This window comes from Hylobates moloch, unplaced genomic scaffold (assembly GCF_009828535.3).
Source record: "Hylobates moloch isolate HMO894 unplaced genomic scaffold, HMol_V3 SCAFFOLD_15, whole genome shotgun sequence".
Classification (NCBI taxonomy): Eukaryota; Metazoa; Chordata; class Mammalia; order Primates; family Hylobatidae; genus Hylobates; species Hylobates moloch.
In genome coordinates this window covers 48124392-48141862 of record NW_026652290.1, presented here as the reverse complement: position 1 = coordinate 48141862, position 17471 = coordinate 48124392, and the positions used below count along the sequence as shown (strand labels likewise).

The 17471-nt window shown below is 38.8% G+C and overlaps 1 protein-coding gene across 1 annotated transcript in view; it reads left to right on the top strand.

The window, feature by feature from the left end:
- The first annotated feature begins 12360 nt into the window (after positions 1 to 12360).
- Positions 12361 to 17471, top strand: part of LOC116484237 (putative coiled-coil domain-containing protein 144B) — a 22132-nt gene continuing 17021 nt past the window's right edge. The window contains exons 1-4 of the mRNA XM_058428110.1: positions 12361 to 12427; positions 12492 to 12740; positions 15308 to 15420; positions 16640 to 17353. Of these exons, the coding sequence (XP_058284093.1) occupies positions 12361 to 12427; positions 12492 to 12740; positions 15308 to 15420; positions 16640 to 17353 (1143 nt within the window). The remainder of the gene's footprint in view (positions 12428 to 12491; positions 12741 to 15307; positions 15421 to 16639; positions 17354 to 17471) is intronic.

Sequence of the window (17471 nt, the reverse complement as noted above, 5' to 3'; positions counted from 1 at the left end):
TTTTTATTGACCTTTTGCACAGAACCAATATTCTGCTTTAGGCCAGGTGCGGTGGCGTCTGCCTGTAATCCCAGCACTTGGGGAGGCCGAGGTGGGCGGATCACCTGAGATCAGGAGTTTGAGACCAGCCTGACCAATATGGTGAGACCCCGTCTCTAATAAAAATACAAAAATTAGCTGGGCCTGGTGGTGGGCACCTGTAGTACCAGCTACTCAGGAGGCTGAGGCAGGAGAATCGCTTGAACCTGGGAGGCAGAGGTTGCAGTGAGCCAAGATCGCATCACTGCACTCCAGCCTGGGCGACAGAGCAAGACTCCATCTCAAAAAACACAAAAAATTGCTTTATTGACCAGGTCAAACATCCTCCCTTTAACTTCTGCCTTTATTAATTATTTCTTTGAAGTCTCCCATCTTTGAGAGTTGAACATTTGGTTTATTTATTATCAGGGTTTTTTTTTCTTTTTTTTGAGACATAGTCTTGCTCTGTCGCCCGGGCTGGAGTGCAGTGGTGCGATCTCGGCTCACTGCAAGCTCTGCTGCCTGGGTTCAAGCAATTCTCCTGCCTAAGCCTCCCGAGTAGCTGGGGACTACAGGCACAGGCCACCATGCCCAGCTAACTTTTTGCATTTTTTTTTTTTTTAGACCTTAATTTTTTTTTCTTTTTTTTTTTATTATTATACTATAGGTTTTAGGGTACATGTGCACAATGTGCAGGTTTGTTACATATGTATCCATGTGCCATGTTGTTTTGCTGCACCCATTAACTCGTCATTTAGCATTAGGTATATCTCCTAATGCTGTCCCTCCCTCCTCCCCCCACCCCACCACAGTCCCCAGAGTGTGATGTTCCCCTTCCTGTGTCCATGAGTTCTCATTGTTCAATTCCCACCTATGAGTGAGAACATGTGGCGTTTGGCTTTTGTCCTTGCGATAGTTTGCTGAGAATGATGTTTTCCAGTTTCATCCATGTCCCTACAAAGGACATGAACTCATCATTTTTTATGGCTGCATAGTATTCCATGGTGTACATGTGCCACATTTTCTTAATCCAGTCTATCGTTGTTGGACATTTGGGTTGGTTCCAACTCTTTGCTATTGTGAATAGTGCCGCAATAAACATACGTGTGCATGTGTCTTTATAGCAGCATGATTTATAGTCCTTTGGGTATTTACCCAGTAATGGGATGGCTGGGTCAAATGGTATTTCTAGTTCTAGATCCCTGAGGAATTGCCACACTGACTTCCACAATGGTTGAACTAGTTTACAGTCCCACCAACAGTGTAAAAGTGTTCCTATTTCTCCACATCCTCTCCAGCACCTTTCAACAGAATTTTCAAGGCAATCATTTATTCACTTGTCCACTTAAATAATTACCAAATGTCTTTTAGATACTAAGCATTTTTTTCTAATGTTACAGAATACAAACATTTAAAAATACCGTTGGGGCCAGCCACGGTGGTGCATGCCTGTAATCTCAGTACTTTGGGTGGCTGAGATGGGAGGATCACTTGAGCCCAGGAGTTTGAGATCAGCCCGGGCAACATGATAAGACCTCATCTCTACTAAATTTGTTTTTAAATAGTAAAACATTAGCAGGGCATGGTGGCAGGTGCCTGTACTTCCAGCTACTTGGGAGGCTGAGGTGGGAGGATTGCTTGAGCCTGGGTATTTGAGGCTACAGTGAGCTATGATCATGCCACTGCACTCCTGTCTGGGTAACAGAGTGAGACCCTGTCTCAAAAAAGAAAAAAACAAACAAACAAAACCCAGGAGCTTGTTATTATCATTGTCATTTTAATTATTTGCTGAATTATTTATTCATTGCCTATTACTGTGTGCTAGATGCCCTCTGGAAGCGTATAGTGATCATTTACTATGTTCAATATGTGCCAGACACTTTATGTGAGGAACGAAAGCTGTAAAAAAGTGATAGGATTTAAGGTAAGCATGCAGAGTGAGTAGAACTTTTCCAGGTAAAGAGGCAGAAGGATGATGTGGGCAGAAGATTGTGTGTTTGGCAGAAGGAGCAGCGAGTGCAAAAGTAAGATGCTTGAGTGAAATTTGCAGGGTTTATGAGCAGTTCAGTTTTGCTAGTGCAAAACGTATGAGATGCGAATGGTTGGGAATGAAGAGAATACCTAAGGTAAGCTTATGACAGACTTTGTTTTTTGAGACAAAGTCTCACTCCGTCACCCAAGCTGGAGTGCAGTGGCATTCTCTTGGCTCACTGCAACCTCCACCTCCTGGGTTCAAGTGATTCTAATGCCTCAGCCTCCCAAGTAGCTGGGATTATAGTCGTGAGCCACAATTCCCAGCTAATTTTTGTATTTTTAGTAGACACAGGGTTTCAGCATGTTTGACAGGTTGGTCTCGAACTCCTGACCTGAAGTGATCCACATGCCTTGGTCTCCCAAGTGCTGGGATTACAGGCATGAGCCACCAGTCCCTGCCCAGACTTTGTAATACTATAGAAATGAGTAGATCTCAGGCTAGGTGCGGTGGGTCATGCCTGTAATCCCAGCACTTTGGGAGGCCAAGGCGGGCGGATCACGAGGTCAGGAGATCAAGAACATCCTGGCCAACATGGTGAAACCCATCTCTACTAAAAATAAAAAAAATAAAAAAATAAAAAAAATTAGCCGGGCGTGGTGGCATATGCCTGTAGACCCAGCTACTCAAGAGGTTGAGGCAGGAGAATCGCTTGAACCTGGGAGGTGGAGGCTGCAGCGAGTGGAGATTGTGCCACTGCACTCCAGCCTGGGTGACAGAGCAAGACTCTGTCTCAGAAAAAAAAAGAGGAAGACAAAAAAAAGAAACAAGTAGATCTTTTCCTGTAGGCCATGGGAAATTTACCAGATGGAATGCTTTGGGCTGAAAATACTAGATGACCTAACTAACAGTGGCGAAAACAGCAGGGACCAGAGTTGTTTTGACCATTCAGTGATATCACAGTGTTTTGTTCATGTCACTTTTCATGGCTGACTAATTAGCAACGGCTCCAAACATCATGGTCTCACCGACAATATCTGAAGGCTGAAAGGGTGGCTTTTCTTTACACGTTTCTTTTAGTTAGGGAGAAGACTCAGAAGCGTGCAGTTGACTTCCTGTAATATTTTATTGGCTGGGTCCTACCACATGCTAATTCCTAAACCAGGCACTGGGAAAGCAAATGTAATTACTGTGATGAGCTTAGAATAATCATTTCTTCTTTTGGAGTTGGGAGGGCCATTGGCATGATAAATATCCAAATAGACATGTGTTCCTCCACCAAGACAGAACAGGGAATCACTATTGGGTAGAGAGACAGCAATGTTTACTGTAGGGATTCACTGGAGTGGGGAGTCACATGATTAGATTTGAGTATTAGGACATTCTGGTTATGGTATAAAGCAGGGATTGGCAAGCATCTTCTGTACAGGGCTTTTTCATGTGGTCTGTCATTCCTATTCAACCCTGCCATTGAAGTATGAAAACAGTCATAGGTAAGAGGTAAGCAAATACACATGACTGAGCTCCAGTAAAACTTTATTTACAAAACTATAAGGCTGATTGGATTTGCCCCACAGTCTATAGTTTGCTGACCCCTCATATGGAGGGTAGCTGGAAGATAACCACATAAAGAGACAGGGAAACAAAGGAAACATTTGCAGTTATCAGAGCTATAGTTTCCTTGTCCTGTCCTCACACTAGTATCAGTCTGTTGTGAGGTTTTCACCCATCCGTGGTGAAATGAATAAGGTTAAGGAGCTCAGTTATTCATTTAAAAATGTTGGTCTTTTTCTTGGCATGATGCCTTTTTCATTTATTTTACTTAAGCTTTTTTTTTAAAGAAATAACATTAATAGTTGTTTTTTCCCTATAAAAGCCACTACTTAAAAGCCCATGTTTAACTAGGAAATATAAACATAAAATAAATATGTGGCAGTGGAAATATAAAGCAGATGCAGAAAAGAGGTACGTTAATATGATTTAGTGATTGTTGAATGTAAAAACATAGGGGATAGGGAGAAATTTCAGATGATTCTCAGGTTTCTGGCTTGTGCACTAGCATTTAACCTGGACACGAGGAAGTAGGCAGTTTTCAGGTGTATAGAGGAGAGCGCGGGTCAGCAGCCACGACTAACAGTTTTCCTGCATTGCTGAGTTTACTGGAATGTCCATGTAGGATATTTTCAGTAGGTAATTGGATAAAATTTTTATGGCTGGAGATGGAACTTGGAGGTTGGAGTTGCACACTTGGAATAATGGAGGCAAAGTTGTAGATCTGAGTGAGCTTGTCCACGACGGGAAAGGTATAGAATGAGCAGAGGGCCAGTGACAGAACCCTGGGAATATCAGCATTTCCCAGAGGAGTTAGGAAAGAAGCCTGAGCAGTGGCTAAAGAAAAAGGAGAGGAATCAGAAAGCGATGCTGCAAAAATGTATGAAGGTGAGAATTTCAAGGAGGGAGCATCAATTCTAACCAGTAAGGTTACTAAAAAGTAAAGTGAGTTAACTTTTGAAAAGCTCTTCAGTGGCACTCTCTTCTAAAGAAAAATCATAGAGTTGTGGGGTTCGCTGTTGATGTGATCAGTACTTCTGGTGTTCAAATGTGGAAGAATACACCTACCAAGATGCTGCGTAACTTTTGTAACTGCAGCAGCTCCCTACCACCATTTTCCTAGAATTGTCTAAACCTAAGGTCATTTGTGAGGAAAAGTGTAGTCTTTCTTACCTGCTTTTTTGTGGAAATGCTTGTTTTGTACTCAAGTCCTTGATAAGCTCTTCTGAATGCATTCCCAAACAAACACCTGACAGCAACAACTGGAAGCCACTACCAGATGCATGTATATATCCTTCCTCTGACATGGAATCGTAATACAGCCATGTTGTGACACAGTTTCAGGTTTTGATTAGAAGTAGTTTACAGGCCAGCAGTTTAGACAAACCGACATTGTAAAAATATTTTATTGCAGGAAACTAATATAATGTCCTGGAGAAAAAGATAAAGTGAAATGCTGAATATAGCAGTTCTCAGTACTTGGGGAATACTGGTCACATCAGTAGAAAAGTCAGTGCCTGACTCTTTTTATTAGTGCAGTTCCCTTTTCATTTACCCCCTTGTCATATTTCTGCTCTTACTGCTTCCTTTTGAATTTCATCCCTAAAGAAAATACTATTAAAACACATTTCAAATGCACTTCTTTATATCTGCACCACAATGACACAATGATGATGGTCTGCCAAGATTTTAGGTGTCCTCTGGGTTGTCAAATACAAATTGTTTTATCTGACATAGTTTAAATGTGAGGTGCTTTTCTGGTATTACATTTCTTCAGAAATTGGTAATCTGTGATTTAACTAGAATATGTGGTCAATTGGATTACCACACTTTTAACCATCTATATATAAGATAAGACTCTTCTCCCTGCCAGATAAGTTAAAAGTCCTATTGATCCTTACTGATGAGTTCCACTATTTGCAGGGTTCTTTTGGACTTTTTTTTGAACAGGTGTGATTATAGCACACTGCAGCTTTAGTTCCTGGCCTCAAGCAATCCTTCTGCCTCAGCCTCCTGAGTAGGTGGAGCTACAGATGTGTGCCACTGCACGTGGCCTGCTGCACAATTATTATAAAAATGTATTAAACCTTACCGAGTGGGAGAAAACTGATGATGATCTTTTAATTTTTTGTTCCAGAAACTTTTATACTGTAGAGCATATTGTCAATCAAGATTTTCTGTTTTTTAATTGGGTTAAAATAGGATTGTTGATTTTTAAAATTACTTTCTGACATCATTGTTTCATGCATTTTTAATGCTGTTAGTCCAGTGGATATAGAAGTACAGGAATCTCCAAAGCAAACGTCAAAAAATAAATAATAAGCAGATTAGGAAAAGGTATTCTGTGAAATAACCTTCTGATTGTAGTCACATGTAACACATCAACTTAAACAATAAAAAAATTGTATAATGCAATTGTACCAGGGGTTCCCAAGACCACTCTAGGTTTGGTAATTCACTGAGAAGGACTCACAGGACTCAGCGGACAGTCATACTCGGGGCTTTGATTTATTACATTTAATACAGTGAAAAGACACAGAGCAAAATTCAAGAAGGGAAAAGGTGCACGTTTCAAAGTCTGGAGGAAGCCAGGCACAAGCTACAGGAGTCATCTCCTGTGTAGTTAGCAGGATGCACTTAATTCCCCCAGCCTCAAATTTTGACGACACATGTGCAATGTTGTCTACCTTACCAGAGTTTCATTAGAGACTCAGCACCCATGTTTTCAATAGAGGCTAGTCACATAGGCCACCTCTTCTCTCCCTCACATGTAACAAAATTCTAGACTCCCAGGAGGAAATTAACTGTTCATAGTAAACCACATTTGCACAAACAGTTTAGGCACAGTGAGCCATTCCCTTCTTCTAAGTTAGGGAATGGTGGGAACCCTCTCAAATTCAAGGTCCCAAACACCAGCCAAGGACTAGCCTTGCAAGCAAGCCTTTCTAAGGATGGATGTCTTGTCCCTGCTATATGAAATCTTTGCTGCCCAGCAGCTATGGCTCTGACTAAATTTTTGATGTTATCTTAAAATTTTACGTAATAGCAAATAATATGATAGACCATAACATGGTACTGGTTTCAGTTGCATCATTCATATTAAGTAGCAAGGCTGCTTACAGTTTTGACATTTGGTGAATACTTAACGGGTATTTATACATAAGTTACTATGGCAATATTAAGTAATTATAATCTGTCCTTCTTACCTGATTAACTTTTCAGTAAAATTGTGGGATAAAATAGGCATAATAAGTTCTGATTTAAAATTAGAATAAAAATTCTTTCATTTTATTTACATGGATGGGCCATTTTTGATTCATATTGTATTAAATCCCTGTTTATAATTATGAAATAAGATTAGATATTCAATCCTTTTTATCAATTTTTTGGCCTAAGTATGCAATTAAAATTAATTGCTTTATGTGTTTTTATATGCTTCAATTTGGGAGATAGTACTCATATTCTGTTACCTTGATCTTTAGTGATTTGCAGTTTTCAAGGTGACTCTGTCTTTTTATAATTTAGGGTAATAGCAAGTTTAGTGAGTAATTTTTTAAAATTAATAACATTATTTTCCGAGCAATCTTAGATTCACAGCAAAATTGAGAAGGTACAGAGATTTTTCATATTCCCCATGACCCCTGACATATGAATAGCCTCCCTCATTATCAGTACCCCCCATCAGAGTTCATCAGGGTTAAGTTGAGGAATCTACCTTGACAGGCACGTCACTCCCAAGGTCCACAGTTTACGTTAGGGTTCACTCTTGGTGTTGTATATTCTATGATGTTGGACAAATGTGTAATGGCGTGTAATATACCCTTGTAGTAGCATAGACAAAATAGTTTCACTGCCCTAAATATCGTCTGTCCTCTGCCATTTTGTTTCTTCCTCTCCACTGGCCTCTGGCAACCATTGTTCATTTTGGCGTCTCCATAGTTTTGCTTTTTCCAGACTAGTCATATAGTTGGAATAAAACAGTGGATATCTTTTTGAATATTTAAACAGTAAAGTTCCATAGTAATTGGATTCTGTCATTTTAGATGTTCTTAGTCCTTGCCTTTGTTTTCCTCGTGTTTTGTTCATCAGAATAGGATCTGATGACATATGACTTGACATGCTGAGAAAGCGTGATTTCTGTAGACATTTGCCACGTAACGGGGAGGGTGGGGAAAAATGGCGCCATGCAGTACTCTCCAGCACTAACTGGACCATCATGCTCTAGGAGATGGGTCCAGATAGACTCTAGTGATGGGACAGGATAATCTCAAGAGCTGGACTTTATAAAACTGGAATCACAAAGTCTTGTGTACTTATTTTGCACTTAAAAAGAAGATCAGGCAGTGAATATCACAGGTGAATAAATATGTTCCTCACTGGTTCTCTTCTTTTTAGGGATGAGCTTGAAAACAGTCTATATTATTATAATATGGCTCATCTACAACTAGATGCTCTGTCATCAGAAATACCAGTGTTTTGCTTTACAAGAAGTGAAAAATAATTATGTTTTCACCAGAGAGAGTTAACAACTGTTGGCACATTCTGGCAGCTTGATTGAGCTGATAGTTCTGTTCATATATATTTTTCATATCAGGTAGTACTCCCTGGCAACCTGCCACCACTGTGGCAGTGTTCTTCTTAAGCTTCTCTCTGAATGAATGGTATGGTTCAGAGTGAATAAGCTCTTTATGGGAGTGACCTTTCCAGTGGTTCTTTCCATGGGAGGTAAAATGGGAGGTGAATTTGAGCCTTGTTTGTGTTAGAGAAAATAGCTAGAACTAAGTAAATATAATCAGCATCTGCCTCGGAAGAGGATTAGTGAGAGTGAGTACATTGATCTCCCTTGAGCTCTTCTCCACTGGCAGCTCAAAAGTCTTTGCAAAGATCCTTGTCCCTGGTCTCTTCCCTATGTTTTGCCATATAACATAGCACAGCACCCATAGACCCACACAACAAAATGTACAGTTTTCCCCCATTATCCATGGGGATATGTTCCAAGAGCCCCAGTGAATGCCTGGAACTGTGGATAGTACTGAACCCTAGATACGCAGTGTCAGGATAGAAGGAAGAGGATAAGAGTAAAAGGGGGAATAAAGAATGTGGAAGGCAGAGAGTATAGGGAGTAAATGAAGGGAAAAGAATCAGGTGGATATGATGGAAGGTGGTAAAATGAGATAATACTTCAGAAAAAGGAAGAGTGGGGTATTAGGAAGGTGGAAAGAATATAAGGTCAACATGGAGCACCAAAGCTTACAAGACAAACTTTACTTGCCAACATGTGAGTTGTGCTTTAAGTCTAATTATTTCATCATAGTGTGGCTATACTGATGATTTTAAGCCAGTCAGATATTCTGGTTAGCAGACCATGTGTGTGTGTATCGCGGGGGTATCTTTGATTATCAAAAATGGGGAAAGCAATTAATCACTCCTTAATAACTATATGGTGGACACAGTCTTTTAAAACACTGATTCTGAAACTTTTTGGGCTGGGGCTCCTTTTATATGATTAAATATTATTGCCTAGAGGTAACCGACACCCTGAATTAATCATTTGTCATGTCCATTCCCTTATAAAACATTTTATTACATACGTGTATGGTCATAAATAATAAGTAGAATTTGTTTTCATGTCCTAAAAGTGTATATAATTTGTACACTCTACATATTTTGCAACTTTCTTTTGTCTGGACACACTACATTTTTGAGGTCAGTCCTTATTGACACAGGAAGCTGTGGTTTTCTATCAAATGACTGGATCTCAGTTAAACTTTCTTCATAATGATAAATAAATAAATAAAATAAATAAAAATGATTGCAGATTCCAAAGAGCTTTTAAGTCGGTTGTATCTATTGATATTTACTATTTTTTTATTATACTTTAAGTTCTAGGATACATGTGCACAATATGCAGGTTTGTTACATATGTATACATGTGCCATGTTGGTGTGCTGCACCCATTAACTCATCATTTACATTAGATATATCTCCTAATGCTAACCCTCCCCCTTTCCCCCACCCCACGACAGGCCCTGGTGTGTGATGTTTCCCCTTCCTGTGTTCAAGTGTTCTCATTGTTCAATTCCCACCTATGAGTGAGAACATGCAGTCAGTGTTTGGTTTTTTGTCCCTGCCATAGTTTGCTGAGAATGATGGTTTCCAGCTTCATCCATGTCCCTACAAAGGACATGAACTCATCCTTTTTATGGCTGCATAGTATTCCACGGTGTATATGTGCCACATTTTCTTAATCCAGTCTATCATTGATGGACATTTGGGTTGGTTCCAAGTCTTTGCTATTGTGAATAGTGCTGCAGTAAACATATGTGTGCATGTGTCTTTATAGTAGCATGATGTATAATCCTTTGGGTATATATCCAGTAATGGGATGGCTGGGTCAAATGGTTTTCTAGTTCTAGGTCCTTGAGGAATCGCCACACTTTCTTCCACCATGGTTGACCCAGTTTACAGTCCCACCAACAGTGTAAAAGTGTTCCTATTTCTCCACATCCTTTATTTATTTATTTATTTATTTATTTATTTTGGAGACGGAATCTCGCTCTGTCACCCAGGCTGGAGTGCAGTGGCACGATCTCAGCTCACTGCAAGCTCCGCCTCCCGAGTTCATGCCATTCTCCTGCCTCTGCCTCCCCGAGTAGCTGGGACTACAGGCGCCTGCCACCACGCCCGGCTAATTTTTTGTATTTTTAGTAGAAACGGGGTTTCACCGTGGTCTCGATCTCCTGATCTCGTGATCTGCCTGCCTTGGCCTCCCAAAGGGCTGGGATTACAAGCGTGAGCCACCGCACCCAGCCTCTCCACATCCTTTACAGCACCTGTTGTTTCCTGACTTTTTAATGATCACCATTCTAACTGGTGTGAGATGGTATCTCATTGAGGTTTTGATTTGCATTTCTCTGATGGCCAGTGATGATGAGCATTTTTTCATGTGTCTGTTGGCTGCATAAATGTCTTCTTTTGAGAAGCATCTGTTCATATCCTTTGCCCACTTTTTGATGGGGTTGTTTCTGTTTTTCTTGTAAATTTGTTTGAGTTCTTTGTAGATTCTGGATATTAGCCCTTTGTCAGATGAGTAGATTGCACAAATTTTCTCCCATTCTGTAGGTTGCCCATTCACTCTGATGGTAGTTTCTTTTGCTATGCAGAAGCTCTTTAGTTTAATTAGATCCCATTTGTCTATTTTGGCTTTTGTTGCCATTGCTTTTGGTGTTTTAGACATGAAGTCCTTGCCCATGCCTATGTCCTAAATGGTATTGCCTAGGTTTTCTTCTAGGGTTTTTATGGTTTTAGGTTTAACATTTAAGTCTTTAATCCATCTTGAATTAATTTTTGTCTAAGGTTTAAGGAAGGGATCCAGCTTCAGCTTTCTACACGTGGCTAACCAGCTTTCCCAGCGCCGTTTATTAAATAGGGAATCCTTTCCCCATTTCTTGTTTTTGTCAGGTTTGTCAAAGATCAGATGGTTGTAGATATGTGGTATTATTTCTGAGGGCTCTGTTCTGTTCCATTGGTCTATATCTCTGTTTTGGTACCAGTACCATGCTATTTTGGTTACTGTAGCCTTGTATAGTTTGAAGTCAGGTAGTGTGATGCCTCCAGCTTTGTTCTTTTGTCTTAGGATTGTCTTGGCAATGCAGGCTCTTTTTTGGTTCCATATGAACTTTAAAGTAGCTTTTTCCAATTCTGTGAAGAAAGTCATTGGTAGTTTGATGGGGATGGCATTGAATCTATAAATTACCTTGGGCAGTAGGGCTGTTTTCATTATATTGATTCTTCCTATCCATGAGCATGGAATGTTCTTCTATTTGTTTGTGTCCTCTTTTATTTCATTGAGCAGTGGTTTGTAATTCTCCTTGAAGAGGTCCTTCACTATTTTAGAAATAAAAACTAAAATACTTAAAAAAACAAGCATGCACAGCCATACATTCCAATAGCCTTTAGAAATATGACCCATTCACCATTAGAGCTATGATGTTATGACACATCATGTCTATGAAAAGCTCCACTGTACATTTGAAAGAGAATGAGAGTGCAAATGGCAAATAACATTTTGTATTATATGATGTCTTTTACCCCCTGCCTGGATCTTGAACTCCAGGGATTCTCAGATCACAATTTAGAGCCAACGTTTTAAACCACATATGTGGTTGTGGATAAATGGGCCCTTGATGAAATGGACTTCAAAGTTTCCCTTCTGTGTTTTTGGCTTTTTTCTTTCACTTGTCTTAAAAAATTTAAATCCCAACAATTTTGTTTATATAGAAAAAAGGAAAATATTTTGTTATATATTATATATCATATATATATGTATTCCTTTCTTATCTCATGGCACTATGTGCTCTTTGGATCTAGTGTGGTCCTAGACTGATCCTGTTTTTACATGAGAACAGTTAGGGCCCTTATAGCTCTCATTTTGCAAATAAATGTATGAAGTTTATCCAAGTATTTGAAAGTAAATTCTGAAGATAGTGGTGCATTGAGGAAAGACCATCTCATTATAATTAAATAGTTTTAAAAGTATATTTATTATGAGTTTTTGTAAATCCTGTGTCTCTACAATACATACACACAATGCTGTCATGTATATTTAAGCTTAAAATGGTTAGACATAAATTCTGTATATAAAAAATTTATATCCATGAAGAATCTTAATGGAAAGCAAAATATGTAATAGAGACTGCTGAGTGAATAAAAGTAAGTAATAGTAAACAGTAAACATGTAGAATAGTGAGAGATGATAGTTAATTAAGCTTTTCTGAATGAATTGCAAGCATAGGACATGTAAAATATAATCAACCCGAATGCATAGTATGTTTGTGGGAGACAGCAGGACGCGGGAGTGTTTCTGTGAAGAAAACATGTATACAGGTTAGTCAAATTATTGTGTTATTTATATCCTAATAAATGAAGGCTTCATTTTTGGATTTTTCAGATTGGCATCCTACTAATTTGACCCTTAGTGATAAGACTTGTCAGAGATCCAGGATTCTGAAAGTTGATGATAAATGTCCGTCTGTATCACCATCAATGCCTGAAAATCAGTCAGCAACCAAAGAATTGGGACAGATGAACTTAACAGAACAAGAAAAGATGAACATTGGAGTTGTACCTTTCTCAGGGAAAGATACTCTCCATGACCTGTGCCAATCACAGCTACCAGAAAACAAAGAGAGCAAAGAAGGTAACAAAGAAGCATAGAGAATTCAGTCCTAGAGTGCTTCTGCTTGGCTGCATAGTGCTACGATTCTGACTTTAAGAAAACCATTTTTTGGTAAAATGTGCATTGTGTTTACTCTCCTTTTGCACTGAACAGAATACCTTTTGGCAGATCATTTGTAAACTTCCTTTAACCAAAGCAGCATCTAGATAACAGAGAATTAGGGGAAAGCATGACTTTCTTTAGGAAGTAGGATTATATTTAGAATGTAGGGACTAAGTATGTTTAGGGACTAACATAGGATTATATTTAGGATAACTCAGTAGAGACCTAAAGATTGCTGACTCAAACACAATGTGGTTTCTTTGCTTTATTTTTATAGCTCTGAATTAACAGCTGTTAGTTATGACTATATGCACTATAACTTAAAAGGCACCTTCCTACACCTGTAATCCCAGCACTTTGGGAGGCTGAGGCAGGTGGATCACAAAGTCAGGAATTCAAGACCAGCCTGGCCGATATGATGAAAATACAATACTAAAAATACAAAAAAACTAGCCGGGCGTGGTGGTGCACACCTGTAGTCCCAGCTACTCGGGAGTCTGAGGCAGGAGAATCACTTGAACCCAGGCAGCGAAGGTTGCAGTGAGCTGAGATTGTGCCACTGCACTCCAGCCTGGGCAACAGAGGGAGACTCTGTCTCAAAAAAAAAAAAATAAATAAATAAATAAAAACACACACAAAAAACAAAACAAAAACAAAAAAAACCCTTCCAAAAGCAGATATTAAGGGACTTCCTATCATTTCTATGACTTTATGTATTATAGAATCGACTTTTCAAGTCAGTAATTAATGAGACTCATTGAGAATTTGCTTCATAGTATCTCATTGGCTGTGTCCACGTGAGCTACCACCTTGTGTTAATAAATATGTTCACTAGGGATGTTGGTTTTGGCATTGACAGTGTTCTATCACCAATGCACATAGGACCAGGGAACACTCTTGAGAACGTTAATGTCCAAGCATCTTAAAATTATACATAAGGCTTTCATAATGTGACTTCTGCTCAGCTCTCCATCTTTAGCCCTTTCCTCCGTGTGCCCTTTCTCTGGCCTTACTGAACTGCTGGTCTGGTCCTGCTCACCCATCCCTTGATTGTAGGCAAATACATATATGCTTTCAGGCCTCTCTCTGCCATTTGTTGCTGCCTGTCATGCTCTCACTCTTTCCTGCCCCCTACCCCTTCTAATTTAGCTAGCCTCACTATTTAAGTCTTAGCTTGGGCAGGATCTCTAGAAAAGTCATCTCTGACATGCTTTCTTTTCACTCTTTAAACCCTAGTGCCGTGAGACCAGCTCGGTCGGGGAGACCGTAACCCAGTGGTGCTAGAGGAATTAAAGATGCACACACAGAAATATAGAGGTGTGAAGTGGGAAATCAGGAGTCTCACAGCCTTCAGAGCTGAGACCCCCGAACAGAGATTTACTCACATATTTATTAACAACAAACCAGTCATTAGCATGGTTTCTATAGATATTAAATTAACTAAAAGTATTCCTTATGGGAAATGAAGGGATGCGCTGAATTAATTGCAGCCGGGACATGCCCTTAAGACACAGATCGTTCATGCTTTTGTTTGTGGCTTAAGAATGCCTTTAAGCGGTTTTCCACTCTGGGCGGGCCAGGTGTTCCTTGCCCTCATTCCCATAAACCCACAACCTTCCAGCTTGGGTGTTAGGGCCATTATGGACATGTTACAGTGCTGCAGAGATTTTATTTATGGCCAGTTTTAGGGCCAGTTTATGGCCAGATTTTGGGGGGCTTTCTCCCAACACCTAGGACATAGCAAGACTCAATACATAATTGCTGAGTAAAATAGATAATGACTCCTTGCACAAAGATGATTTTCAACATTGTTCCCTACAGTCAAGGAGCAAAGGGAATAGATGTGTAAAGCAATAATTGACAGTTCGTGTGGTGGAGATGCAGTAGAAAAATGAGTAAAGTTCTAGGGCAGCCCCAAGGAAGGAGATACCTAGATACCTGTTTACCAGGGGAAAGATAGCCAGGATGAGGGTCAACTTCACCTAGCAGTCTGTTTTCTATTTTATTGTATTTTATTTATTTATTTTTAGTGGTCTGTTTTAAAAGATGAAAATATTAATACATTTGTCAGAATAATACAGGAAAACATTTCAGATGTTAGGAAGAGGGTGTACACCGATAAAGTTGTCCACAGTCATTTTGGAAGTCATTAATCAGGTACTGTTACGAAGTGGAGAACAGTATGCAGCATTGCCTAATAATATTGCTACTGCATTCCAAAATTTTGTTTTGTTTGTGATGGCTTTGTTCATTGATGCTGGGTGGATGAATCTGTCAGTGAGTCTTCGACATGATTGTATTTCTTTAACCTGGTGGCATCTAGTGTTTCCGAGAAAGTGGTTTGTTGAAGTTTTAGAGAATTAGAAGTATTTCTTAAAGAATAAGTATTCCACTAAAGATCAAGCTTCATTTAAACTCTCAATTTATGAAATAAAATGAAATGTAATTTAAAATCTATTTTTATAAAGACTATGTCTTTTATCTAGCTGTTCTAAGTGGTTTAGCTGAAAGTTTGGATTTCACAGCAGAACAAGACTTGGAGCTGACATCAGAGGAAGAGCAAGAAAGACTAAAAGGATTTGAAAATAAGCAGCCACAGGTGTGGAAACATTTAAATTAAAATCTAAATTTCTGGTTTAATACTGTTTTCTTTGCTTTAATAATGTAAGATAGCCCAAATGAAATTACCTCTCAGACTAGCCTTTGAGAATCAATAGATCCTTACTTAATATTTAATTTTAAATACATTTAAACTAGTTATAAAACACAATATTGTTAGAATCTATCATAACTTATAATCTTTACCCTTGGAGTAGAGGCAACCATTCCAGAAGTTTGTTTGCTCTTCCATTCTTACAATATCCTTACAGGATAAAGAAAGTAAACATCAATTATCGAATCATATTATTTAGCAACAGAAATTTGAACAATTTGACAGTGATGGCCACTGAGTTGGATTCATGGTTAAAGAGTAATCATGGCCAGTGGCTCAGATTTTGCAGTTTTATATTGCCAATTACTAATGCCAAGGTTAAAGATGTATCCTGCCTTGTGGCCTTTCATTGACTTCAGGGTCTATGTTCAGTGAGAGTGGGGTTATGAAATCAACCCAACTGCCTATGAAGGGAATCATACCTTGCAGAATGGGATCTTTGGTGTTGGGGTATAAACAATAACTTTCTAACTTTTTAGATGCAGAAACTTAGTAAATACTACCTTTAAAGTTTTAGTTAGTGTTATTAGGGGACCGTAGTATATATTAGAACTGAGCTGAAGAAGATAGTCTAGATATGTAAACCTATGATGTTACAGTATGTAATTTGAATTAAAACTTAAGAATTTGCTTTTCTTTCTGATTGGTATTCATTCAGGCTCCTAATAATTTACAGATTGCCTACACTCCAGTTAGTAATCTATAGAAAGAGTACTTAAATGTACTGTAGGGGCTCACTTTCAAGTGAGGAAGCCTTTGTTAACACTAGAAATCATCTGCTAATTCATTTTTGGTAGATTTAACACATAATGAATTCAGTTTATTCCAAACAGACAGTGGCAAAGTTAAGTTTGCTGGTTCATATTTTTCTCCTCCTTTCAATAAGACAGTTTTTTTTTAACTTCTTAGTTACAAGCCAGTGATTTGGGAGTAGCTAAACCTAGATTAAGAAGTTTAACAGTTAAATTTTCATTTTAATTATTTGTGAATTTTTCTTTGTTCATACCTGTTACTTAAGGACAAAGCTATTTTTAAAACATGTGGCCCAACAGAGATACCCAAGAAACAAAACATGCAAATTAATCTTCCACTTTTGCATCTGCAGAAAATGTCTCAAGAACAAGAAATGGCTAAGGATTGTGATAGAGAGGATATACTTGTATATTCAATACTTCCTCATGTGCAAAAGTCTGAGGAAATGTGGATTGCACAAGGCAAATTAGAGTGGAAAAACAAATTAAAACTCATTCCCTTTAATTTGACAAATAACATACCTGGTTGTGAAGAAGAAGATGCATCTGAAGTATCTGACTCTGTGGTATTCAAGACATTTCCTGAACAAAAAGAACCCAGTCTCAAAAATATCATCCATCCATACTGTCATCCATACTCTGGGTCCCTGGAACATGCTTGCCACTCATCTTCTAAGCTTCATTTACATGAAAATAACTTAGACTGTGACAGTGATAACAAACCAGGCATTGAACATATTTTTAGTACGGATGAGAACTTTCGTAATGATGCAGGCATTAAGAAAGCAAGGAACCCAGAAGCAGTTGAAATGAAAGAAGGCCAAGAGTTTGATTTGCAAATGACAAAAAATATGAACCAAAATAGTGACAGTTGCAGTACAAATAACTATAAAAGCCTGAAACCTAAATTAGAAAATCTGAGTTCTTTACCACCAGATTCTGACAGGAAATCAGAAGTATATCTACATGAAGAAATACAGCAAGACATGCAAAAGCTTAAGAAGGAAGTCAACAGGTTAGGAGAGTTCCTGGCTTTGAAGAAAGAAAACGTTCAACTTCTGAAAGAGGTAGGGTTTTACTTGCTGCCACTGTTTGTTTTTTCTCTGTCAATTATCTGGTCCATTCTGATTTTCCACTTAGGAATAGCTTATGAAAAGCATACAGTTCGGTTCTCTAAATCTGTAA